Source organism: Papio anubis, chromosome X (genome assembly GCF_008728515.1).
Source record: "Papio anubis isolate 15944 chromosome X, Panubis1.0, whole genome shotgun sequence".
NCBI lineage: Eukaryota > Metazoa > Chordata > Mammalia > Primates > Cercopithecidae > Papio > Papio anubis.
In genome coordinates, this window is record NC_044996.1 from 129954055 (window position 1) to 129980074 (window position 26020).

Here is a 26020-nt window from a genome sequence, read left to right on the forward strand (position 1 = left end):
CCAGTGCCTTGCTACAGTGAACAGGTGGCCCTCATTTGCAAAATTTAGCAAAAGTTTAATTATGATTCATGTCTTGATGGTTCTTGGAGTCCCCTGGACTCCATTTGTCATCCTAAGCCATTGGCTTATAGCCTGCCACATTTAATGATTTATGAAGTATTTGGCAATATTCAGTTTGTATCAAGGTTGCATTTGAAAACTTGTGAGGTAGAACCATGTAAAGTTACTGCTATGTAATCATTTTGACCCACAAAATGACAATTTTGTATGCTTCAAGCTATTAGTTTGCTGGTCAATCCTTTGGAATTTAGGAAAGATATTTCCCCATATAAATAGATTTATGCTGATACAGCCATCAGGCCAAATCACAGTAGCATATTATCTCACAATATATCTGAAATTTTGCACATCTATACATAAAATATTAGAATGCAAACTGTTATAATGCCAGCATAATGAAAACAAGCAGAAGACAACACAATTTAATAAGAATCAGCTTTTATTGTATTTTGTCAGTGCTTAAGGAAAAGCAGCGTTTTTAATTTTTAATTTTTTTCATACTCTTCTGCCAAGAATCCAGATTTTTATGGGAAAACAAGAAAGTCCATGGAACTAGTAAAGGAAACTTACAGGCATTCTGAAGACTTTTAAAGGACATTGACCCTGGTTAATTAAAAAATAGGTCTACATTTGCTATTGGCTTCACCACCATCCACTTGCTCCTCAACTCTTTGCATTCTGACTTCCATTTTCACACCTTGAGAAAACTGTTTCCTCAAAGGTCACTGTAAATTTCTGGTTGTCAAGGTCACAGCTTTTTGGTCCTTATCTCCTAAATCTCTTTGAAGCATTTTACAGCGTAGGGCACCCTGTCACCCTCTATGACAGAATCTGCTTTTTTGGCTTCTGGTATATGGCCTCATCCTTTTACTTCTTCTTCAGTGTCTCTCTCGGACCATTTCTAAAGAAGCTAGGGAAAAAGTTGAAAGAGAAAGAAAGAAACAGGTGAAAAATTATGAGTAACATTGTGTAAAGTGTAGTTGAGCTCTCAGTAGTGAAAGAAAGAACAGAATTGCATTTTGTGCATATTGAAGACAATAGAAACAATACTTGGGGTTAATGGTTCTGTCTGCTAACTACCAATAGCTTGATTGCTATCCAGAGAAGCTTCGAAGTAAGAGAAAAAAAGTATGTAAGTAGTTATTTGAATATTAAATGACTGGTGGCTTCGCATAGTGAAAAAGAGCATGAAGACCAGAGGAAAACATATCCACAATCCCTTATATGCAACTCTAAAATCCAAAAACCTCTAAAAACTATTTGGTGGCAACACTTGACCTGAGCAGACATAATGCTCTTTATCATCTTCGTTTATTATGTGTAATGGTCTTTATTTATTGTACTAAATGAGACCATCATATTATTGAATGCAGAAATATTCAAGTGCTTGGTGATAGGATGCTATCCCAGATCCCACTGGGAGTAGATGAGTATACAGCATATGTACAACACTACCTTGCACTGCCTGAATTCTAATCCTAACACTACCATTTACTAAGTGAGTGGCCCCAGGTGAGCAAGGTTTCATAAAAGTGGAGAGGAGGCAATCCAGTGAAAAGAACTAGTTCCCATTTTATATCAATAGACATCTTTAGAAAGGAACTAATAGTTGTTCTATATGCCCAAAGAGTTATTGGGAGAATAGAATGCAATAATATTAAACCATAAAATTAGTAAAGAAAATGTGGTCTGTAAGTGAAATTTTTCTTTATTAAAATTGTTATTGAAATTATTCAACCTGAGGCCATAAAGAAGTAAGGAAAGGGTTTACTTAAGGGAAATACTTTGATATATGAATATGTAATTGTTCCTATGATGACTAAATATTTAGAAGTAGGATAACCTATCCATCTGGAAAAATGCAACCACATATTGATCTACTCTGCTAGGGAGTGTAGATAATGTATCTATCTATTTGAATTTTCAACACAAAGAAATTAAACAAGACACTGCAAAACTCTACTAGTATAGTTGCAAAAAACAAACTGCAGAGAGAGAGAGAGAGAGAGAGCATGTGCGAGAGAGATTGAAAAGCTAATTATACCAGTATTAACTTCCATCCAATCAGGTAATGATGACCATGTTTTAAAATGATTACTTTTTTTTTCTGACCATGACTATCATTGTACCAGTTGACATTTATTGAATCAACTGGCTTCCCAATCAATTCAGTTAAAAAAAGTTTATCTGATGGATGGACAAGCTATTTTGTTAAATTAACTAGTCAATATGGTAAATCTTTGTGGATTGGTCAAATTCTAATGCTACTTAGACTCTCTTGTACTGAGGATTGGTGCCTCTGACTTATCTGCCAGGTATGTGGGGGATGAGTCACCTGTTCTATTTCTTCATTGCTTGGGGCTCCTGCAAGCAAGAACTCAAAGGTCCTTGAGAAGACAGAGCCATAAGCCAGCAGGGGAACAATCTATTGCTCTGATAAGCCTTTTGGCTTTCATCTGGGACAATTCCAGGTGACGTAATGTGCTCTTGTGAGAGCTAAAGAAAATTTAAACCAATGAATATAAGAACTAAAATCTGCGTGCTCAAAAGTGGTAGAGGTTTGCCAAAGTTAATATCTCTGCCATCATTGCAAGAGCTATCAAGGCCCTTATTAAATTCCCATCACATATTATATTTATTTGCTAGATTATCATCTGCACAGCTATAAAGGGGGAATACCAAGGTTCACTTTAGTAGTGCAATGATTGCAGAAAGCCTCAGGTTACAGTTTTGAACACATTGCTTTGACACAGCACATTTCAATAGATCAGTAAACAAAACACAATTTACAAAACCTCCCCAAGGATTATGCTGGAGTCCTTTTGTGGGGAGAGAGGTGGGAAGTTGAGGGTGTTGTGGGATGTTAGAAATCAATGTACTTGGCAGTTTTTTTTCATAGTTTCATAGTTCTTTTTATCTTTGTGCTAAGAATTCAAATAGATACCTGATATATCTACCTATTCCCTTCTACCACCTTCCTGCGAGATCTATGTGTCTTACCAGAAGGATAGGTTATCTAACTTCCAAGGTTTAGTCATTGAGGATATGAATATTTATATGTAAAGTAAAATATTTTTCCTAAATAAATCTTTTTTTTCCTGTAGTTTGTGGACTCGAGTAGTTTCAATATTACTTTGTATAAATAACATAAAAATTGTGTTCACAGGTCTTATTTTATTCATTAATTCTTACTGTTTTTCATTATTTCATTTAACTCACTACAATTAGTAATACTTGCCTTATCCCTTTGGATGGAGATCCTATCTCTTAGATCTCCATCCAAAGGGATAAGGCAAGTATTACTAATTGCATTCAATGAAAGAAGAAACAGAGGCTAAGCGAATTTAAATATGTTGCCTGAAATCCTACAGCATTTAAAAATGTTCACAGGTTGTGTTATAGGATTCATAGTGATAGATTGTTTTTGTTTCTATTTGAAATTATGATTGTTCTATTTTTACCTTATGCCCATTTAAAACATACTTTGTCATTGACATGATTAGGATGCTTGTCCCTTCCAAATATCATGTTGAAATATGATCCTCAGTGTTGGAAGTGGGGCTTAGTAGGAGCTGTTTGGGTCATGGGGTCAGATCCCTCATGAATGGCTTGGTGCCTTCCCGCATGGTAATGAGTTCACGCAAGATGTGGTTATTTAAAAGAGCCTGGCACCTCTCCTCCTCCTCTTTCTTGCTCCCTCTCTTGCCATGTGACTCTCCTGCTCACCCTTCCCCTTCCACCATTTGGGTCGGGATCCAAAAAGCTTTTACTTCCTGAGATCCTGGCCAGAAGCAGATGCTGTTGCCGTGCTTGCACAGTCTGCAGAACCATGAGCCAACAAAACTTCTTTTCTTTATAAATTACCCCTCCTCAGGTATTCCTTTATAGACATACAAAATGGACTAAGGCAGTCATCAACTCCTCTTCCTGGAATAACTTGAAGATATCATCTTCACCATAACAGGTGTATACTCAATGGAGAATAAGAACTGGGATTGGAACGTCTGCAAAACTTATGACTGAATAATGTGCAGTGTGGTCGCCAGAGTGAGTATTGATCCAAACCAAACACAGAACCATGGGAAATGGCATAGAGGGAAATCAGAATCTTAGACAATTTGGGTATATTTCACAACTGGACATTTTAAAATGCAGATTATAGTTGTGCTTTAGCATTTACGTAGCACTCTGGTCAATTGTTTGTTGGCTATTCCTGTGCTATACCTTGATTTAAGCCATTTGTTGTTTATGCTTTTCTTTTCTTTTTTTCTTTTCTTTCATTTTTTAAAAATTTGAGTCAGAGTTTTGTTCTGGTTGCCCAGGCTAGAGTGCAATGGTGCAATCTCAGCTCATTGCACCCGCTTCCCAGGTTCAAGTGATTCTCCTGCCTCAGCCTCCTGAGTAGCTGGGATTACAGGCACATGACACTATGCCCGGCTAATTTTTGTATTTTTAGTAGAGATGGAGTTTCACCATGTTGGCCAGGCTGGTCTTGAACTCCTGACCTCAGGTGATCCACCTGCCTCCGCCTGCCAAAGTGCTGGGATTACAGGCATGAGCCACCGTGCCCGGCTACTTATGCTTTTCTTGTGAGTAACGTGGGGCATATTTCAGAGCCTCTGACAAGACTATGTCTAGAACTGCATCACTCCTTATCCTCCCAGTTGAGCCAGGTTTAAGTAGAGAAAGAAAGTCCTGACATATCATGTTAAAACAGAAAACCAGATCATATCATTCCTTTACTCAAACTTCTCCGTATCTCCTCATCTCTCCCAGGGTAGAAGCCAAAGTCTTTAAATGGTAACCAGACCCCACATAATCTTTTCTCAACCTCTGTGAACCCCCTACTATTTTTCATTATAAAAGTTGTCATACATAAAGAGAAGTTGGATGAATAGTACGATGAACACCCATATATCTACCAATTTGATCTAACAATTCAAAACTAACATTATAAAGGGCTTGGAGAGATTAGAGTCCTGGGAGGGTTGGGAATGAAAAGAGAGAGGACCTACCAGATCAGACTGTTGGAGATGGAATGCAAGGTGGGCTAGACTGCCTATTGAACTGAGTTGCTCACAAAGTGGGAGTGGGCATGGTGGAGGGGCGGGGGAACAGGCCACACTGGGCTGTGGTCAGGGATTATTCCCAGAGAAGCAGTTGAGTGGAGCCCTGGCAGCCCATGTCCTTGCCCTTGGTCAGGGCCACACTCAAACCCTCCCCAGCAAAGCATCTATTCTACAAACCCTCCAGCGACGTAGATTACACAACATCCTTCAATAGTCTGCATCAATGTTTCAAACTGTGAAGTGATTCTCCCTGAAGACTAAACATGAGGTTTCACTGTGTTCTTTCAGTACATTTCGTCCTGTTCTTTTCTTGTGAGAAACAGCTATCTGGGCAATATCTCCTGTGTGTTGACGTCAACAAATTTGAAGGCAAAAGTACTCTGTCATTTTCATCTATTTTTTAAAATGATAATTATTTTCTTCTTTAATAACCTTACTAGTTCTTCTGAATCTTTACCACATCCCATGGAAAGAGGCAGGGGTTGCAATCGGAAACACACTGACAGATTAAACCCCAGTTATCTTACTGGATGACGTAGAGCTACTTACTAACCTTGCTGAGGATCTGAAAAATAACAACTTCCTGTAAGGTGGTTGTGAGCACTCAGTGAGGTAAGGTACATTTGTGCCCTAGACATAGTAAGTACTTGAAGTTTTAGTTATCCCCACTGTGTTGTTCTAGTCAGAGCTAATTACCTGGACTGATATTTTATGTTTTATTTATTTATTTCTGATTTCTTTTCTTTTCTTTTTTTTGAGATGGAGTCTCACTCTGTCACCCAGGCTGGAGTGCAGTGGTGCAATCTTAGCTCACTGCAACCTCTGCCTCCCAGGTTCAAGCAATTCTCGTGCCTCAGCCTCCCAAGTAGCTAGGATTACAGGTGTGTGCCACCATGCCCGGCTAATTTTTGTATTTTTAGTAGACAGGGTTTCACCATATTGGCCAGGCTGGTTTCGAACTCTTGACCTCAAGTGATCTGCCCACCTCAGCCTCCCAGAGTGCTGGGATTACAGGTGTGAGCCACCATGCCTGGCCTATTTCTGGTTTCTTCTACTTGTTATGGAGACCACAGCTTATACATGCATATACATGTCCCAAAGGACTAGATATTTTGTGCTTGAATGCCTTGGGAGCTTTGCTACTAGGAATAGGTGATTTACTATTCTCCTTGGCCCCAACTGAGATGTGGGAAGGTGGAATCATGCACACATGTTAGTTCCTGAGAACACTATGTTCATAGCACTACATAGATCAGAGCTCCTCAATCTTGGTACTTGACATTTGGGGCCAAATAATTCTTGGTTGTGGGAGGCTGTCATGCATATAATGTTTAGTAGTATCCCTGGTCTCTACCAACTAGATGCAGTAGTACCCTCCCCTCAGTGTGACAACCAAACATGTCTCCTGGGAGACAAAATCACCCTGGTTGAGAACCACTGTTCTATATCTCTGATATAGTGCTTTGAAGAGCACAAATTACTGCCATGCCAACTGAGGTTGTCATCTGTGAGTCTGTGATCTCTAATTACTCTCTATCCTGAATATTCTGACCCTACTGAGAAAAACATGGCCTGTTACCAAGGTAGAAGAGAGCACCAGTTGTCACCTTTCAGTGAAAATCAAGAAGAAAAATGCAGTATAAGAAATTCAAGGGCAAACTATGTTTGTAATTCATGCCAGTTTGAGGTCATCGTGGAACCAAAGATTTTTATGCTTCCTTATGCTTTAACTGTCCCTCTCTTTAATGCCTCTGATCAGAATTCTCTCAAAAAGCCCTTTCTGACTACAAAGATTCTGGGCCTGAGGACAGATTGCTAAGGTTCAAATCCGAGTCCCATTGTTTTCCAGTTGTGTGACCTTGATTCTGTGCCATGGTTTCCTCATCTAAAAAATGGGAATGATGCTATTACTCACCTCATAAGGTTTTGTGAGGATTTAGTAAGGGAGCACATGTAAAGCAGTTAAACTGTTTGGCACATAATAAGCACTCAACAAAGTTTGGATATTATTATTGCGAGAAGTAGTAGTAGTCTCTATAATTCAGAGTCTCATCTCCGTCAGAAAGCCTGCCGGACTCCTTGAGCCCACTTTGACCTCTTATATCTCTGAAATCATAAAAGGTCTTACGATTTTATAGATCAAAGCTTATTCACATTATCTTTTATCTGGGCCATTTGAATAAAATGTCCCAATAGCAAAAGGATGTTTTAGCCATAAATTATGTGTTCTACATGATTTGCATTTTCTCATCCACCTCATAAATTGAGTAAGTAGTTGTTAACACCATTTGGGGGGGTCTATATACCTGTACAAAATTGGATAGTGGTTTGGGGAACTCTCTCCTCTCTTATCAGAATTTCCTCCTCCTCGTCCTCTCTTATCTGGGTATTTCATATGTAGTCAGTAGGTAGAGACATCAGCATGATATTGGTACTAACGTGGAAGCTCCCCTGAAGACTGAGGCAAAATTCATAAAGATGATCTGGGAAGGTCAAAAAAGCTTTGGATGATACCAACTACCAAATCCAGTGAAAAGACTAAGCAGAGAAAGACACTCACTATGAGAGTTCCTCCAGGTATGTTCTCAAATTTCCAATTTTTATAATTGCTTCATGACTTCATCCTTGTAGAGGTTGCTCAGTCCTTGTCTGCCTTTCAACCAATGTTGAAAAACATTGCTAATCACTGAGATCTAAAAATAACATCTTGTAGCATGATAGCAATATCCAAATTTCAAGGCAACAGGGCCCCAATTCCTTTCTGTATTGAATCCAAATTAAGATTATTAAGACCTACCACATTTTGACTGTCCCCAGAAAAGATGCAAGGCTTCCCTAGAATTTTCACTGTGTAATTTCTAGGCACTGAACATATTTTGCAGCCAAAGAACACTCCTGATGAGATTGAAGACAGGTTGGTAAATCTTAGGAGGGTCTTTGGTGGCAAAGAATGAAGTAGGAGTAAAGCTCTTGTACAACTTAGCTTCTAGTTTTTATATATTCATTGTGACATTACATCTATGGCATCATCAAAAACCAAGGGATTTTTATTTAAAACATGATAGACTATAAGACCTCAGAAAAGTTCTTATAATTGCAAGTGCATGTATTCATGTGGCATAAAAATTGAAGCCCTTGCCCTTTGACCTTTGACTTCCAGATTGGTCCTCTTTGAAGTTCAGATATTAAGCACCTGAAAATTTACAAAGTAACTTACCCATTCCCTATGTCTGTAATTTTTAGAAATGAGATGGTTCTATGACCTCTCATATCTTCCCCCACATCTCCCTCACTAATCACTTGCTTAGGTTCTATATACAGAGAAAACAAAGGAGTCCTTCAATCAAATAAACATTAGCATCCTTGGGCAGGGGACCAGTCTTACAGAATAATCTAGAGCAAAACGTCAAAGCCCCAATTAAGATCCCTTTTCTTACTATAGACCAGACCAGCAAGCTTCCCTCTGAGCCTCACCCTGGTCCTTCTACCTTTCCAGAGATCTGATGTCTCCAAAGTAGTTCCTAGCCTTGAAGCTTATAATTTCTCACGCACCACTGGTGTTAATAAGTTCTTATCTGGGAATATTGTGTGTCATAGAGGGGCACAAATGGAAAGAGAATTTGATACCTTGTAGAATAACTATCACATATTCTGCCATGCCATTCTGTCTTTGCAATCTTTATTTTTTTCTCTCTCAGGACTTTAGGCATATTATTTTTGTGATGTCCTAATGTGATAACTTGTTAACAGATGTGGCATGTCTGAGAACTCCAAGTCATAATCATCCTATCCTAATTCTCTTGATACATTGTTTGGGAAAAAATGCATCCAAATATGGCTGCCAAAACAGCTTCTTGGTTTAGCCAGCATTCTGGCCTCTTTGCATGTGTCTGTGACTACTTGGCTATCTCATCTTTGCTGAAGTTAATGGCTGGTTATTAGGACCACACTTAATAAATAGCAGCTCCTCAAGGAATGGCATGGACTCTTGATAGCATTCTAACTTCTTGAGTTCAGAGCCCTCCAGATTGTGGAATAAATTAGCAATGCTAGAATTACCAGCCCTATGTTTTGCTGACCCACTTTAAAGAGTGTTTACATCTCCTGAATCTTGATCTACAATACTTATTTTTGTAGGCCATTTTATATTTATATCCTAGAATGCTATTATTTTATGGAATATTCCACTTTGATATCCCAATTAGAACAATATCCTACATCTCACCATCTAGGGATTCTGATAACTGCAGCTATGGGAAAATCAGTGCTAGCTTATGGCCACAGATGGGCCAGCATTGGGTAGGAGTGAAGAATTAATGTCATATTAAAATAAAAAGTAGAAGAATAAATTTCAGCATACATTTTTATAAAATAAAAATTATTAATGAAACCAACTGGAGGGATTTCCATTGCTGTTACCTCATTCCTTGACACCTACTTTCAGTCATCAATGAGCTTTGGCATCACGGTAGTTGCAACGTAAATATGGTTCTTTTCATACAATGCTGGAGTGTCCTCATTTCTCTTTTTGCCTAAAACATTAATTGTGGGCTGAGATATCTGGCTCAGGGAAAAGACTAACCAGTGTTCAACACTTGGCTTGGCTACTTAGTAAATAATAGCATGACCTTGGGAGAAGCAGCAGCTTGACTGAGGTAAATTTCATTTATGCCCTCCCCACACCCCCCCGCCTTTTTTTGTGAGATGAAGTCTCGCTCTGTCACCCAGGCTGGAGTGCAGTGGCGCGATCTTGGCTCACTGCAACCTCCACCTCCCGGGTACAAGCAATTCTTCTGCCTCAGCCTCCTGAGTAGCTGGAACTACGGGCGTGCACTACCATGCCTGGCTAATTTTTGTATGTTTAGTAGAGAAAGGGTTTCACCATATTGTCCAGGCTGGTCTCAAACTCCTGACCTCAGGTGATCCACCCACCTCAGCCTCCCAAAGTGCTGGGATTACAAGCCTGAGCCACCGCCTGGGCCTTTCATTTTCTTCATCTATAAGAAGGTAGTAACAATGCCGTTTTTACAGGGTCATTTGGTAGATTCAGTGACAACACATGTAAGGCATTTAGCCCAATGCCTGACTTATAGTAATCATGCTGTTTTTCTCTCCCATCTTTTACCATAGTAACTTGAATCATAGCTTCCAAATCTCATTTTGTTCTAGAAAATTTTTCCACCTTTTTTTCAGTTGATGCTAATCTCTATCCATCACATTCTGTGGATGGGCAAAAAAACAGATGAAGTATGCCATATGAAAATGAATTATGCTACACACAGGGTAGACAACTGAGCTTCTTTCCCTCTTCTTCCTCCTTACTACTGAGTTGCTGAACAATGTCTGTATTCAATAAATATTTATTGTGTGTATCTATTATGCACCAGCCACTTTTCTAAGCAGCTGAAGATACAGCAGTGAACAAAATAGAGAAAAGTTCCTGCCCTCTTGGAGCTTATATTTTAGTGGAGAGAGACAGATAATAAAGGAATACATTAGTAAAACATGTCATTATCAGTACAGTGTAGCAGATGGTGGTGTCATGAAAAAAATATAGGATGGATGTTGTATAAATAGTGCCACTATATGTGTATGTTGTGGTGATAGGGAGGATAAATTTTAATTAGGTGATTGGGTAGCTTGAGCTCTACTCCTTGACTCATTAAAAAAGAGAATCATAATATTTTAAAAGCAATTCAAGTCATCAGATTGGCAGGAGGCAAAAACAGTGTTTAGTAAAATTGGGACTTTATATCCTTGACCAGCATTCCTGGGACCACTGCTGGATTTAGTAAAGCTGGCTCTATTGAGTTATTGTTCCGTTAGTTCTCTGTGAGGTCTCTTCTTCCAACTTAATAGAAGGGACTCTATGAGTGAATAGGAAGGTTGAGGTTGGAGTCTGTAACTAGCTTTGACCAAGCCCCACTGATGGCTCAGACCAGACAAATCCCTTAGAAGATGAGGAGGGAGGAATACAATGAGGTCTCGAAGATGAGCCTGCTAGACCTCAAGAAGACAACTACTGTTGAACATTTCCAGTTGGATCAGAAAACATGACTCTTATACACAATCCATAGACTGAGGTGGAGGCCAAGAAAATAAAGGTGTATTTTAAGATATTTAGAGTCAATTAGGAAGCACTGACCAAAGTATAAAATTCTTCGGTCACCCTCAGACTCTAGCTGAGATGCCAGAGCTGGTTCCACAATAAGTCTTCTATGCCTTAAATGCCCACCAATGTTGCAGCCTTGACCTGGATTGGGTCTAAGCCCTTGACTTTGACTATCTGTCATGTCAGCTGACTTTCCTGAACTGGCACCTTGTCTCAATTTAACCACCCTATGCTTCTGAGATGTTTCTACTTTACCATAAACCAGTGAGGACTACGATGCTCTGGCCAAGATCCTGAAACTCCTGTTTCTCTTTCCTGTTCATTCCACAGATGGCTTTTTTTTTTTTTTTTTTTTTTTTTAGTCCTGGGATACATGTGCAGAACGTGCAGGTTTGTTACATAGATATACATGTTCCATGGTGGTTTGCTGCACCTATCAACCCATTACCTAGGTTTTAAGGCCCGCATGCATTAAGTATTTGTCCTAATGCTCTCCCTCCCCTTACCCCCCTACCTCCCGACAGGCCCCAGAGTGTGATACTCCCCTCCCTGTGTCCATGTGTTCTCATTGTTCAACACCCACTTATGAGTGAGAACATGTGGTGTTTTTTGTTTGTTTGTTTTGTTTTGTTTTTGTTCCTGTGTTAGTTTTCTGAGAATGATGGCTTCCAGCTTCATACATGTCCCTGCAAAGGACATGAACTCATTCTTTTTCATGGCTGCATAGTATTCCATGGTATATATGTGCCACATTTTCTTTATCCATTCTATCATTGATGGGAATTTGGGTTGGTTCCAGGTCTTTGCTATTGTGAATAGTGCTGCAATAAACATACATGTGCATGTGTCTTTATAGTAGAATGATTTATAATCCTTTGGGTATATACCCAGTAATGGGATTGCTGGGTCAAATGGTATTTCTGGTTCTAGATCCTTGAGGAATTGCCACAGTGTCTTTCACAATGGTTGAACTAATTTACACTCCCACCAGCGTGTAAAAGCATTCCTATTTCTCCACAGCCTTGCCAGCACCTGTTGTTTCCTGACTTTTTAATGATCGCCATTCTAACTGGTGTGAAATGGTATCGTATTGTGGTTTTGATTTGCATTTCTCTAATGACCAGTGATGATGAGCTTTTTTTCATATGTTTGTTGGCCACATAAATGTCTTCTTTTGAGAAGTGTCTGTTCATATCCTTTGCCCACTTTTTGATGGGGTTGTTTGTTTTTTCTTATAAATTTGTTTAAGCTCCTTATAGATTCTGGATATTAGACCTTTGTCAGATGGATAGATTGGAAAAATTTTCTCCCATTCTGTAGATTGCCTGTTCACTCTGAGGATGGTTTCTTTTGCTGTGCAGAAGCTCTTTAATTAGTTCTCATTTGTTGAGCTGGGCGTGGTGGCTCACACTTGTAATCCCAGCACTTTGGTAGGCTGAGGCGGGTGGATCACCTGAGGTCAGGAGTTTGAGACCAGCCTGGCCAACATAGTGAAACCCCATCTCTACTAAAATCATACAAAAATTAGCTGGGCGTGGTGGTGGACACCTGTAATCCCAGCTACTAGGGAGGCTGAGGCATTAGAATTGCTTGAACCTGGGAGGCGGAGGTTGCAGTGAGTCGAGATCGTGTCATTGGACTTCAGCCTGGGCAACAAGAGTGAAACTCCATCTCAAAAAGAAAAAAAAAAAATTGATCCCATTTGTCAATTTTGGCTCTTGTTGCAATTGCTTTTGGTGTTTTAGTCATGAAATATTTTGCCATGCCTAAGTCCTGAATGGTGTTGCCTAGGTTTTCTTCTAGGGTTTTTATGGTTTTGGGTTTTACATTTAAGTCTTTAATCCATCTTGAGTTAATTTTTGTAAAAGGTGTAAGGAAGGGGTCGGCTTTCTGTTTTCTGCATATGGCTAGTCAGTTTTCCCAGCACCATTTATTAAGTAGGGAATCCTTTCCCCACTGCTTGTTTTTATCAGGTTTGTCAAAGATTAGATGGTTGTAGATGTGTGGTTTTATTTCTGAGGTCTCTGTTCACAGATGGCTCTTCTAAGGAGAGTTGTTTCAAGTAACTTTCCCCCCCTCTTTATCCTTCCAATTTCCCTCCTGAGGTCTAGACTTCAATAATTTTCAGTACACTGGGATTTTGAAGAGGTAAGATCTTTTCTTTTTAGTTTAGCTGAGAGACAATATTTGACTAACCATCTCTAGCTGAGAATTCTCAAATTTGTATCTCCATCCTTGACCTCTCTGCCAAACTCCAGATTTGCCTTCTCAACATCTACACTTGGGTTGCCAATAGATATCATAAACTTAACTAAACTTCCAGTCTTCCCTTTAAGCCTATTTTACCAGCAACCTGCTTCTAGTTGTTCAATCCAAAAATCCTGGAGTGTCTTTTACTCTTTCTTGCATAGCCTACATCCAATTCACCAGCAAATCTCGTTTGCTCTACTTTTAAAATGTATTAAAAATCCAATCACGTCTCATCAACTCTACTGTTACCAGCAAGCCACCATTATATTTCATTTGGATTATTGCAATAGCTTCCTCAGTGGTCTTTCTGCCTGTAGTCTTGCCCCATATGTGGTTTGTTTTTCGTATAGTGGCCAGAGGGATTCCTTTTTTTTTTTTTTTTTGAGGCAGGGTCTCACTCCTGTCACCCAGGCTGCAGTTCCATGGTGTGATCATGGCTCACTGCAGCCTCAACTTCCTGGTTTCACATGATCCTACCACCTCAGCCTCCCAAGTAGCTGGGACTACAGGCACATACCACCACACCTGGCTAATTTTTTGTAGTTTTAGTAGAGATGGGGTTTTGCCATGTTGCCCAGGCTGGTCTTGAACTCTTGGGTTCAAGAGACCCTCCCGCCGTGGCCTCCCAAAGTGTTGGGATTACAGGTGTGAGCCACTGTGCCTGGCCCAGGATTTCTTTTAAATGTAAGTGGTACTGTGTAACTCTTCTGTTCAAATTCTACCATGCATCCCATCTCACTTAGGATAAATGCTCATGTTTTGCTTCTAAAGCCTTAGATGTAAATTTATACTAGTGATTTCCTTGCTCTAGTGCTCCCTGATATTTTGTACAGTGTAGGTATCAAAATAAATTAGGGTTACTGTGGCAAACATTGTACTATCGTAAATTCAGGCCACTAACAATCAGTATAACCTTCTTGGAATCCAATGTTTATTCTTACAGATTTGAACTCTGTCTATTGAAACTATTGATCAATTTGGTTAATGAAGATTATCTTTGCTGTATCTTTAGTGTTTGAAATGTTTGTTTTCTGGTGCCATAAAGAAATAGTATTTGAACATAGATTTAATTTTTTTAGTAAGGCTATTTTTATACTTTCTGTAGAAAGGGTCCACTTGCCAGTAGTTTTGTTACGAGAGTATACCGAACAAAGGAGATAGGGTTATAAATAACTTGACGCGTCTACCCTACTGTTGTGTCTGGTTTTTATTGGCTGGAACGGGACCTCACATTTTGTGTTTGTCTTGATTGGCTAGCAACTTAGAACTTTTTCGAAGAGGCAAAGGCAGAGGAGAACAAAGGAAGGAGGAAGTAACTTGTGGAATGTTGAGAAAGGTAAAAACCCCTTCAAATAAGGAACAGGAACAGGCTATGACCTAATGCTTGTTTGGAGCAGTATTAAGGATGCCAGGGCAAATATTTAGGTTAAATTGTGGGGGCTGAGAGCATAAAGTACATTGATTTTTTTTTATTATGGCTAGCAGATATTTAAGAATGTTAACACAGGTTTTTGAATGAATTTTGCTTCTAAGAGAAGTTATTATTTATTCCTAATTAGACAGGGAGGAAAGTCTTTGAAGAGGAACCTCTACGTTACTTTTTACATTTAGGAAAAAGGGGACTGCTATGCAACTAAAAATGTAAACAGGAAAGAGCTTTAGCTTTTGTTTCGGGCTGAAAGGCCAACTTGTTATTTATTTTCTGTAAAGCACTTATAAATTCACTTTGTGTGATAAACATGTGGTCAAAATCAATTGTACTGAATGTAAATAGTTCTTGACCATGCAAAGTTTTGAATTTCTCTGTGCGTTGTATTCCTGATACCCTTCCTTGTTCTGTCAGCAGTATTAATCAATAAGAAATTGAACAAAACATCCTTTCTTTTCTGATGTTTACCGAAGTTATCCACCCAACTTGGGGAACTGGAAGAGGTTTCTCCTATAGCTATTTGGCAACCTCACCATTTGTGACTCAGTTGGAAGGATATAAAAAGTTGAACAGTAAGGGAAATATGGATTTCAAAGTCTATGTACTTTGCTCTAGCAGAATAAAGACCCACCCTCAGATTTCAGCCTATGAAAAGGGAGATTTCTAGTTGAACTCCATGGTTATCTAGTTTCCATTTAGGTTTTAGCAGATAGCAGATCAGAAACAGGGAGGGGACTTGTGGAGGGCAGGGCTACTAAAAGTTGATACTGTGACTGTGAACTCAGAATGTGCAGAAACAGCAGAATTAATAGCAATAAAGCTGTTGAGCCATTTAATGTAAAGCCTTGAAGACATTGTGACATTATAGCTTAGCCAGTAAATATTATTTAAGATGATGACACTGAGTCATCTGAAAAATAACCCTAAAATAATGTCCAGGCAACATCCCTATCAGGATGGAATATATTGAAGAAAAATTTCTACCTAAAATGGTTTAAAAATGTATAACTGGTGTAATCAAAGCAGTACATTTTAATTTTGCTTATGCGGGCCTGCCTCTTCTCAGAATATGACAGATTGATGAGGACTTATTAGACATACATGAAGTTAGCAGATAACTGAACCCATGACTCTGTGGAGAGAAAAGGTCTCTTAAGACATCTGGGATCAAAATGCAGCCCCATTGCCTATCAGTTGTGGAAGTTTGAATTAATCATAGGAACATTTGGTTTCCTTAATTATAAAATGGATATCACTATTTCTACCTGTAAAGTTGTTGTGAAGAGTTTATGTACCAGACCAGGTACAAATCATATGCGACCAACAGATACAACATCCGTAAATATTGAGAGGGAGTCATTTACCTTTATGACTTTCCCCTTCTTCCTCAAGATAGCGTGACAGACTCAAGTTTTCTCTTCTCTGTATGTAGGAAGTTTTATACCAGGACCTGACCATGATTGAGTGATGAAAGCACGCTGAGAGGTTCTCCATGGCTGGGCTCACGTAGACTGCTGGCTGACTCCCCTTTCCTTTCATGTATGACTACTCATCCCATTGGTGAGCTCCTCCATCCTGCTGTTTCAGCACAGACTAGCAGAATTCTCCTACAATGCAGGATCCTACAGTCCAAATAGACCTTTGAGTCAAACTCCCAGCCAATCTCTGTCTGCTGCAGTGTCTTTGAAAGATAACCTTGCAGATGGCTTGATTAAACAGTCCAGTGTGGAAGTTCCCTAATTATTACACAGCTTGTTTCATTTTCGGTGGCTTTTATTACTAGGCTTACAGCATCACTCTCTGTGTTCTTATGTATTAATTCATGTAATATGACATCCCTATGAAATGGATATAAAACTATCATTGGCTTTGAAATAAATTAGGTGCAGGGACGATATTACCTGCCTAAAGTCACACAGCTAACAAGTGGCAGAGTAAATCCACCATGCTAAGTCTTCTTCTAAATGACAGTACCATGATAGAGGAAAGCTGTCCACTCTGTCTTCTCTTCCATATCTAAACCATTCTCCAAATTATATTATTTTAGATCCATCTGCTCTCTTATTTATTTTCCTCTGGATACTCTCTTGTGTGTCTCTAAAATTGTGGTTCACAGAAATGAATGTGATAGTCTAGATTATTTTGTATCTAATACTTATATTAACAAAGTCTAATATAGTATAAGATGTACTTATAGGCCCATTACTTTTTGCTGGGCCTCCTAGTTGGATCTTGAAGCTCATACTAAGCTTTTATTCAACCAGCTAGACTGGGCTGCTACAGTAGTTCACTAACTAGTCTCCCTGCTTCCATCCTTGCCCCTTTAGTGTCTATTCTCTAAGCAGCAGCCAAAGTGACCCTGCTAAAGCTTCTACTAGATCACTTCTCTGCTTGAAGCCTTCCAGTGTCTTCCCATGTTGCTGAGAGTAAAGCTAAAGTTTCACAGTTAATTGTTTTTAAGACTCTCCTGGTGCGACCCTAGCTTCTTCCTGGACTTCACCTCCTGCCACTTTCCCCTGCACACTGAGCTCCAGTCACAAAGATCTCTGATGTTCTTGAAATCTGCCTGCATCCTTTACACTTGCTGCTCCCTCTGTCTAGGAAAACTTCTTCACCCAGAGATCCGCACAGCTTTCATCACTTCTCTCGGGTCTCTGCTCAAATGTCATCTTCTCAGAGAGGCCCTCCTTGTAGAAAATCCCTCTCCCCACCCCATGATTCTCTATCCTCCATTTCTTACTTATAATAAGTCATGTCATTTATCACTAACTATTTTTGTCTTCCCTCTATTCTCACCTCATATAATACAATATTTATTAGCTTGTGTTCAATATCTAGAATAGTGTTTGGCATATAGTAGGTAGTCAACAAACAATTATTGAAGCAAGATTCTTGTTGTTTTGGATATGAATTGTTGTTTATCAGAGGACTGCCTAATCCTGTACTGTGTGATTGTTTCAGGGGACATTTGGATCTAGTCATGGCATTTTACGTTTTGTTAAATCCCTTATTGAAAAGGAAGATACACTATGTCTTTGGATATTTTTTTTTACTATTATATTCTATCAGAGAGGAGATAGGGCAGGCAGCATCTGACTTATTCCTAGTGAATTCCTAATGGACCAGAGATATATTTTTCCAAGTGCAAACCACATTCTAAAAATTTTACTTTATAGCTTTACTAGGTGTTAAGGTCAAACTTCCCTTTACCATTATGATATCCACCCCCTCCCCCAATCTTTTTGAAACATAGAACATCTTTCCTGCGTCTTTGGTCTTCTAATTTTTTCTGATTCTCCATTTTTTTCTCAAAGACAATACTTTCCTTTAGGCCAATTGTCTTTCTGGGTCTCATCCCCTGGGTCTTCAGTGAATTCTTTCCATTCTCGGAATGGGCTCAGAGAGAATGCTTCTGGGGAACTATCAGAACATTGACATCTTCTCAAAAAAGTGTGAACAAAAATTCCAGTAATTCAGTCTGCTTGCAGTTGGCCATTCTGGGCTAGTTTTTCTACAGAATCACTGTAGACAATTCTCCCTTTTCCCTTGCTTCTCAAAGTTTCTTGGCTTCTAGCATTTTCCTGCCTCATTGCTATCCCAGGCTCCTTGTTCATTTATTCTTAGCTTTCAGATTTTATATCTTGCTTTCTCCGTTTCAGTTTGATCAAGTTAATCGTATTTTCTGCCTCAGTGAATTGAATTTGGACTACTCCCATTTTTTCCACTAAATCCACGTGTTTCATTCAGGAACTTACCTGTGTAGAAATTTATTTCCGCTTTTATTACAGTCACATTTCAACTTTTTGTTCAGATACTCGTGTGCTGTCCTCTTTCTTGCCTGTTTTTTCTCCTAATATGTGCAAGAAGTGAGTGGATCTAGGCTTCCTGGAATGTGGGAGGAGCCTTTCTGAAATTTCTGCACTGATTTTTTTTTTACCCTCATCTCACTTTCATTTAAAATTCTTTATTATTATTACTTATATTTGTGAACTGCTTTATTTCTTAAAAGGAGAGTATATTTTGATTCACATCAAGGGAAGTAAGAGTCCACCTCTTTTTGATGCAGCATAACTAAATCTATCATCTTCACTGAGGCACAAGGCCCTCTGTCACACTTTATCTGTGCCTCCATTATTGCTTTTAGACTGTTGACCACAACTTCATTAAGAGCCTATACTGTAGAATCAGAGTACATAGATCCATGTTCTGATTCCATCATTTGTTAGCTGAGTGAGATATAGCAATTTACTTAGTTTCATAATTCATAAAATGGTGATAAAATATTTGCCTATAGGTTTCTTGTCATGCTCAAATGAGATATTATAACACAAAGCACTTTGAATAGTTACTTATAATTGTTTTTTTCCTATTCTACAATAATACACACAACTTTGGAATAAGGAAAAGCAATGGACATTTTTTTAAAGGCTTGATTATTGCAATGTCACCTGAACCTGGAAGATTTGTTTTTCTGAGTGAAGAAATATTTTCTCTGTGTCAAAGTTTCACAATCATCGTCAAGTAGGCCCTTGAACCCTGCCATTTAAAGTGCTCCTCTCTTTGATCTGTGGCACTCATACATACACTCTAGTAATGAGGACACTGAGCTCGCGTCTGAAATTTAACAAGATAACCACTAAAATCTCTTTGAATTCTATATTGTTGTGATCCCGTGGCTACAGAGAATCAGGAGTTGACATAGACACTCTTTGGATTTCATACCGTATGGAGGCTTTCTTACTTCCACGTGACCTTGACTGAGTTTTGAATAGGTAAGTGAAAGAGAAGGAGGCACTCAAAGAAGTCAGCCATAGAACCAGTGTGAGAAACAAGAAATGAGCTTTTTTGAGTTTTGCAAAGGCAGATCAGGAGAGTTGACCTGCGGAGTGGAGAGTAGTCATAATTTTTAAAAAATGGCCATGGAAATTAAAACTGATCAGAAATATGAATTCCATAAAGACAAGGGCAAAGTCTTGTATTTTGAGGGGAAAATGTTACCCAAGTAGAGAGTCTGTGAATATGATCTTGAAATAAAAATAAATGAGAGATAACTGACTATTAATGAAATTGTCTGAAAACCATACAAACACCAACATTATCTTCATGATCCCTAATTCTAGACCTCTTTGGTCACTGTAAAATTATAACATTTCCCATGTATCTTTAACAGCTTTCTAGGAAAACATTAACCAAAAGTACCGGTTTTGATTTGGCCATAAAGTGACAGGAGAGGTAAGGTTCTCTAGGATTAAAGAATAACGTTTTCTTATTTGATTTACTTTAAAAAATTATTCTGAAATCTGTTACATATCTGTCCTCTCCAGGATGAACTTTATATTGGTTCAGCAGATTGTTTACTGTGCTCTTCTTTTTCTTTTTTTGGTCTTTCCTGCTCAGTGCCCAACCCAAGTTCAAAGGCTGATAAGAGAGAAAATCTCATGAGGAGGTTTTAGTCTAGGGAAAGTCATTCAGTGGATGTGATCTTGGCTCACAGGGGACGATGTCAGGCTCTTCCTGGCTCCTTCTCAGCCTTGTTGCTGTAACTGCTGCTCAGTCCACCATTGAGGAACAGGCCAAGACATTTTTGGACAAGTTTAACCACGAAGCCGAAGACCTGTTCTATCAAAGTTCACTTGCTTCTTGGAATTATAACACCAATATTACTGAAGAGAATGTCCAAAACATGGTGAGTTCTCATAGCTCTATTGGGCTATTTGTTGCCTCTTAAAAATTAGATTACTGCCCATGAAACTGAAAAGGGAAATCAAAGAAATGCTCTGAGTTGTGAGATTGGATGTTTGCCTCCATATCCCTGATTTTGGAGTCCCAGATAACTAAACTTAATTCACCCTGGGGTTCATTCAGAAAATTGTTACAAAATAATTCACTGGTCTCAATCCAGATGCTTGGAAACAAGTGAATATTCTTTATAAAATTACCGCCATAGTTCTCATCACAGTCAGGATTTCAAAGCATTTTCATGGAAATTCCATAAGTTATTGAGTTAATAATTTTCTTTAGTCTACAATATCAATAGGAATATCTAAAGATTCTCTACAAATGATATATTAACTGAAAAATGCAACTGGAGGCTTAGTGAAAGAACTAACCAGTAATTAAGCTAATCAGGGCTTGGGTGAGGCCGGACTTGGGAATTCCTTTTCTCTTTGTCACGGACCTCCAAGGGACTCCCAAAGGTCACAGAATCCAGGCAGAGCCCTCCAAAACAAAAACAAAATGAACAACAAAAAAACCATGATTAAACCAGTTCTGACAAATATCAGAATGCTCTGGGAAAGCCAGATGCTTTGTTAAACAAGTGCAAGGACTTAGGAATTTCTTCTCTCACAGATCCCAGAACAGTATCCTTACATATTTAAGTGCTGAGAAATCAAACAACTTTATTTAAGAAAAGGTTATATATACTGACTCACTAAATTAAACACAGCATAGTTTTATTTTAATGAGACTTTCTGATGATCAAGTTTATCTTCTTTGGGATTAACAATAAATGAACTTCTTAGAGTAAATAACTTGCTCTGTAATCCCCAGTTTTGAATATTTGCTGATGAATAACCCACTCTTAACTGAAAATAAGTAAAATATTTGAAATTACTGGCTGGGTGTGGTGGCTCACACTTGTAATCCCAGGACTTTGAGAGACCGACATGGGTGAATCATCTGAGCTCGGGAGTTCGAGACCAGCCTGGGCAACATAGCAAAACCCTGTCTCTACAAAAAATGCAAAAATTAGTTGGATGTGGTGGCACACGCGTGTACTCCCAGCTACTCGGGAGGCTGAGGCAGGAGGATCACTTGAGTCCGTGAGGCAGAGGTTGTACTGAGCTGAAATCTTGACACTGCCTGGGAGACAGAGTGAGGCCCTATCAGAAAAAAAAAAAAAAGAGAGAGAGAGAGAGAAAGAAATTACCATTAATATTTCTAAGGCCACTTAGTGCTTCAAATCTTGGTGTTTGTGATATACTTTTTACCTCAAAGAAGGTTTGCAAAATCTGAAAAAAGTTCTTCCATAAAATAAATACTTATAATATGCCACAAAGTAAATTTTTGGCAGCTCAATATACAGACAAGTATTTGGAAAACGATTCAAACTATAACCAAAGCAGAATTTTGCCACCCAAAATATTGTTTCTAGAGGTAAACAATAACCGCTTAAGCCACTGAGGTTTGTTATTTGTTATTTAGTGTTACATAACAGAAGGTTATTTGTTATGTACTAAATAACAAACAAAGTTGCTTGTTATGTAGTATTACGTAACAAAAAACAAACAGTTGTTATGTAGTATTACTGTAGCAATAAATAACTGATACAGGAATGAAAATTTGGGCTGCATGACATATGTATGTTCATATCCTATCAGAGTGACATGATTGAGGATGATCTACCATTCCCATATTGTCCTATGGTGTAACTTTCAGAAGTCAGAATATCCTTGTCAGCCTATGGATTTGACCTAATGTGGTGATCCTTATGTCAAGCTCTGAGAATATACCTCAAAATAATAGAAGGCATCAAAACTTGATCAGTATAGTATCATAAAGCTGCTGATGTAGAAGTGTGGAGAGGTCTATCAGATAGAGATATGGGGAAAAAAAGGCTTGGTTAAAACAGGTTTCCAAAGCTCTATCCCTTTCTCTGCCATTGTGGTATGTGTGGTTGACTCCATTTCTCATGTTTTCTTACAAGACTTTCAGGATCAAGCAATTCCTGGCCAAAAAACAAAAGCAAGGATACGTTGTAGCTATTTCTTGGTGAGTTACCAGAAGCCATGAAGAGAGAGCATGAAAAAAAAAAAAAAAAAAAAAAAAAAATTTTTTGAAGGGTCTCGCTCCATTGTCCAGGCTGGAATGGAGTGGCATGATCGTGATTCATTGCAGCTTGACCTCCTGGGCTCAAATAATCCTCCCACCTCATTTAAATTTTTTTTTTTGTAGAGAAGAGACCTCACTTTGTCTCCCAGTCTGGTCTTGAACTCCTGGGCTCAAGCGATCCTCTTGCCTCAGCCTCCCAAAGTGCTGGGATGACAGGCATGAGCCACTGCACTTAGCCTATCACACTTACTCTTTGCGTGGTCTCCAGAGCTTCTTCAGCCCCCTGCTGCCAGGGCCCCTAGGGTCTTGGGCATGCCCCATTTCTGAACCTATTCCTGTCTCCAGGGATAGAGTCACAGTGAACTCAGCAGGATGATTCTAAACCGCTATTCTGTATCTACCCAAGGAAATTTCATCCCTGTCTTTAATGAGTCTGTCCCATGCCCCTTAATACACATGAACACCTACCCACAGGTACAAGTCGGGGAAGATCACTGTGCAGCACATAAAATAAAATTCAGGGGTGAGCACTTTTTTTCCCATGAGATAAAATTAGGAAAAAATAAAAATGTTCATACAGGTTAAAAATTGTAAATGTTAAAATATTAAACCTCCCATCTAAAATAAAGAAAAAATAATTTCTTAAATCCCAAGCTTGAGTTATGGAATTCACATTCTTATAATTTACATTACCTATTTTGTTAAATGGAATGTGTGTGTGTTTTTTTTTTTTAATATGCAAGTACCTGGCCATATTTAGAAAGTAACCAAGGCAGCTTTTGTCTTTGAACCCAATGTGGTTTTGACAGCTCTATCTGGAAATTGAGCCAGCATATGGGAGCCAAAGGTGAAGGTTTTCCTGGGAGATTTTTGGGCTCCAAGGTACTGGATAGATGCTAAAGATTCCATTCAGGTTTTCATTTTCTGTCTTCATGGAACTCTCACACCTACAGGGGAAGAAATGGTTTAGAGGTTACTAAAAGTATATAGCCTGGTTTAGGCGATAGTGAGCTATAGAAAAAGAGAAAATAAGTTGTCAATACTTTAAATCTCAAACAACTTCTTACAAAAGGATTTTTATAGTTTAAATACAATTATCACAAGTTGGGTAAAGACCACCAGACCTATGGCCTAAGAAATCATATATTTAATTTGTGCATATAGTTAGGGCCAAAAAGAGCAGAGTATCTTTTTGAATGTTTTAAAATATAATTTAGGATTTTACAGCTCCAGTCCTTGAAATTACAAAGGATCTCTTTCAAGTCGGGAAAATGCTATCCATTGCAGTTATAGATGGGGTTTAGAGAGTGTTTTAATTTCTTGTGATTATCTCAAACAATGTGTGCCTTACTCCCAAAACTCCCTTGTATGGCTACAGAAATTGTTGCAGTTTTAGTTGCTTCTCTCCTGCCTTTGCCCAGAGGTAGTATGGAATGCCACGAATTTTATCTGTAATGGTTTCTTTCAAGCCTGGGGCTATGTAAACTGCTATATATGTTTCATTCCATTCATCATTCAGCCTACATATAGCTATCAACCGCTAAATTATCTGATAGGTATGCATGAACTGACTGATTCTTTGCATAACTGCTAAGCTGTCTGTTTTATTTAGGCTTGGGAGCCGTAGGGTAAGGATATGGAATAAATTGTAAATAATATTAAAAGAATAGCTTGGCAAGGAATAATACATCCTCAGAGGCCAAAATGCAGGGCAACACAAAGTGATTTTTTTGGTGCTATAATTATAACACATGTAGGATGGTAGTCGTAAATAAAATATAATTGGATAGCCTCAAAATTCCCACATATAGTATGATAAACAATGTTCTAAGACTGAGGCCTTTGGGAGGTTGTGAGTTATTTCCTGTAGATAGAGAGTAAAATTATTCCTATAATTTGGTATGAAAGTTTTACCAGAAATTTTGCTTCACAGTAAATCATTTGGATTGGGTGAAGCCAGGTGGGGATTGAGAAGTGAGTCAGGTGGGTTGCATAGATGCGTCTGTGCTACAGACCAAATTCCTCTTCCCATAGCTCACTTCTTCCCACTCCTGCATGTTACAGAGAAGACTAGACTGTGTCAAACACAATCTGTAGGATAATAGTTCAGAGCATTAGCTTCGGAAATAAACACTGGGTTGATGCCCTGGTTCTTCTAATTTCTAGCTGTGTGACCTAGGGAAAGTTACCTGCTGTGTGCCTAATTTCCCTTATTTGCAAAGTTGAGACAATAACAACTCCGTCACAAGGTTGGTTGTTGTGAAGATTAATCAAAAAGCAGTTTCTGAGAGGTTGTGAGTGTTCAGTAAAGAGAGAAATTGCTTTCCTTTTTTTTTTTTTTTTTTTTTTTTTTAGACAGATTCTCATTCTGTCATTCAGGCTGGAGTGCAGTGGCACAATCATGGCTTACTGCGCCTCGACTTCCCCAAGCTCAGGCAATCTTCCCACCTCAGCCTCCTGTGTAGCTGGGACTACACGTGCGAGCCACCACACCTGGCTGATTTTTGTATTATTCGCAGAGATGGGGTCTCGCCATGTTGCCCAGACTTGTCTCAAACTTCTGGGCTCAAGCGATCTTCCGACCTCAGCCTCCCAAAGTGCTGGGATGACAGGCATGAACCACCACACACAGCCTGTTTTCCATTTTCACTGCCACTATTTTCTTTATCTCTTGTGTGGTTAATTACTGCCACTTCCGTGCACCATTTCCATCATGTCACATGCGTAGTCAAAACGCTCAGTGACTGCTTAATTCTCAGAGGGTAAAAGTGAAATTCCTTGGCCTGGAAAGTGCAATCATGCCTGAAGTTCTACCTGTGGGAGCTGTGCTAGTTATCTATTGTGCAAAAAGTTACCACAAGCTTAGCAGATTAAAACAAAGCATATTTATTATCCCACAGTATCTGTGGGCTAGGAGTCCAGGCACAGTTCAGCCGGATCTTCTGCTTCTAAGTCTCATATGGTTGCATTCAAGGTGCTGGCTAGAGCTATGGTCTCTTCTGAGGCTTGATTGGTGATGGATCTACTTCCACGCCAATGCAATTACTCAGAGGCCATCTTTAATTATTTGCCATGTGGCCTTTTCCATAGGGTAGCTCACAACATGGCATCTTGCTGCAACAAGTCAGCAAAGGAGACAGTCTTCTATCAAGATTAAAGTTAAAATCTTATGTAACATAAACATGAACATCCTGTCACCTATGTTGTATGCTATTGGTTGAAAGTAAATCACAAGTCTGCTCATACTTATGGGGAGGGGATCACACA

The 26020-nt window shown here is 38.9% G+C and overlaps 1 protein-coding gene across 2 annotated transcripts in view; it reads left to right on the forward strand.

Annotated features, from left to right (window-relative positions):
* Positions 1 to 14789: 14789 nt before the first annotated feature.
* Positions 14790 to 26020, forward strand: part of ACE2 (angiotensin I converting enzyme 2) — a 54763-nt gene continuing 43532 nt past the window's right edge. The window contains exons 1-4 of one of the 2 annotated variants that reach the window (XM_021933040.1): positions 14790 to 14827; positions 16353 to 16480; positions 19603 to 19692; positions 20318 to 20606. In XM_021933040.1, the coding sequence (XP_021788732.1) occupies positions 20421 to 20606 (186 nt within the window). In that variant the 5' untranslated portion in view covers positions 14790 to 14827; positions 16353 to 16480; positions 19603 to 19692; positions 20318 to 20420. Of the gene's footprint in view, positions 14828 to 16352; positions 16481 to 19602; positions 19693 to 20224; positions 20607 to 26020 lie in introns of those variants that run through there. The other variant, XM_021933041.2, reaches the window with a different exon arrangement.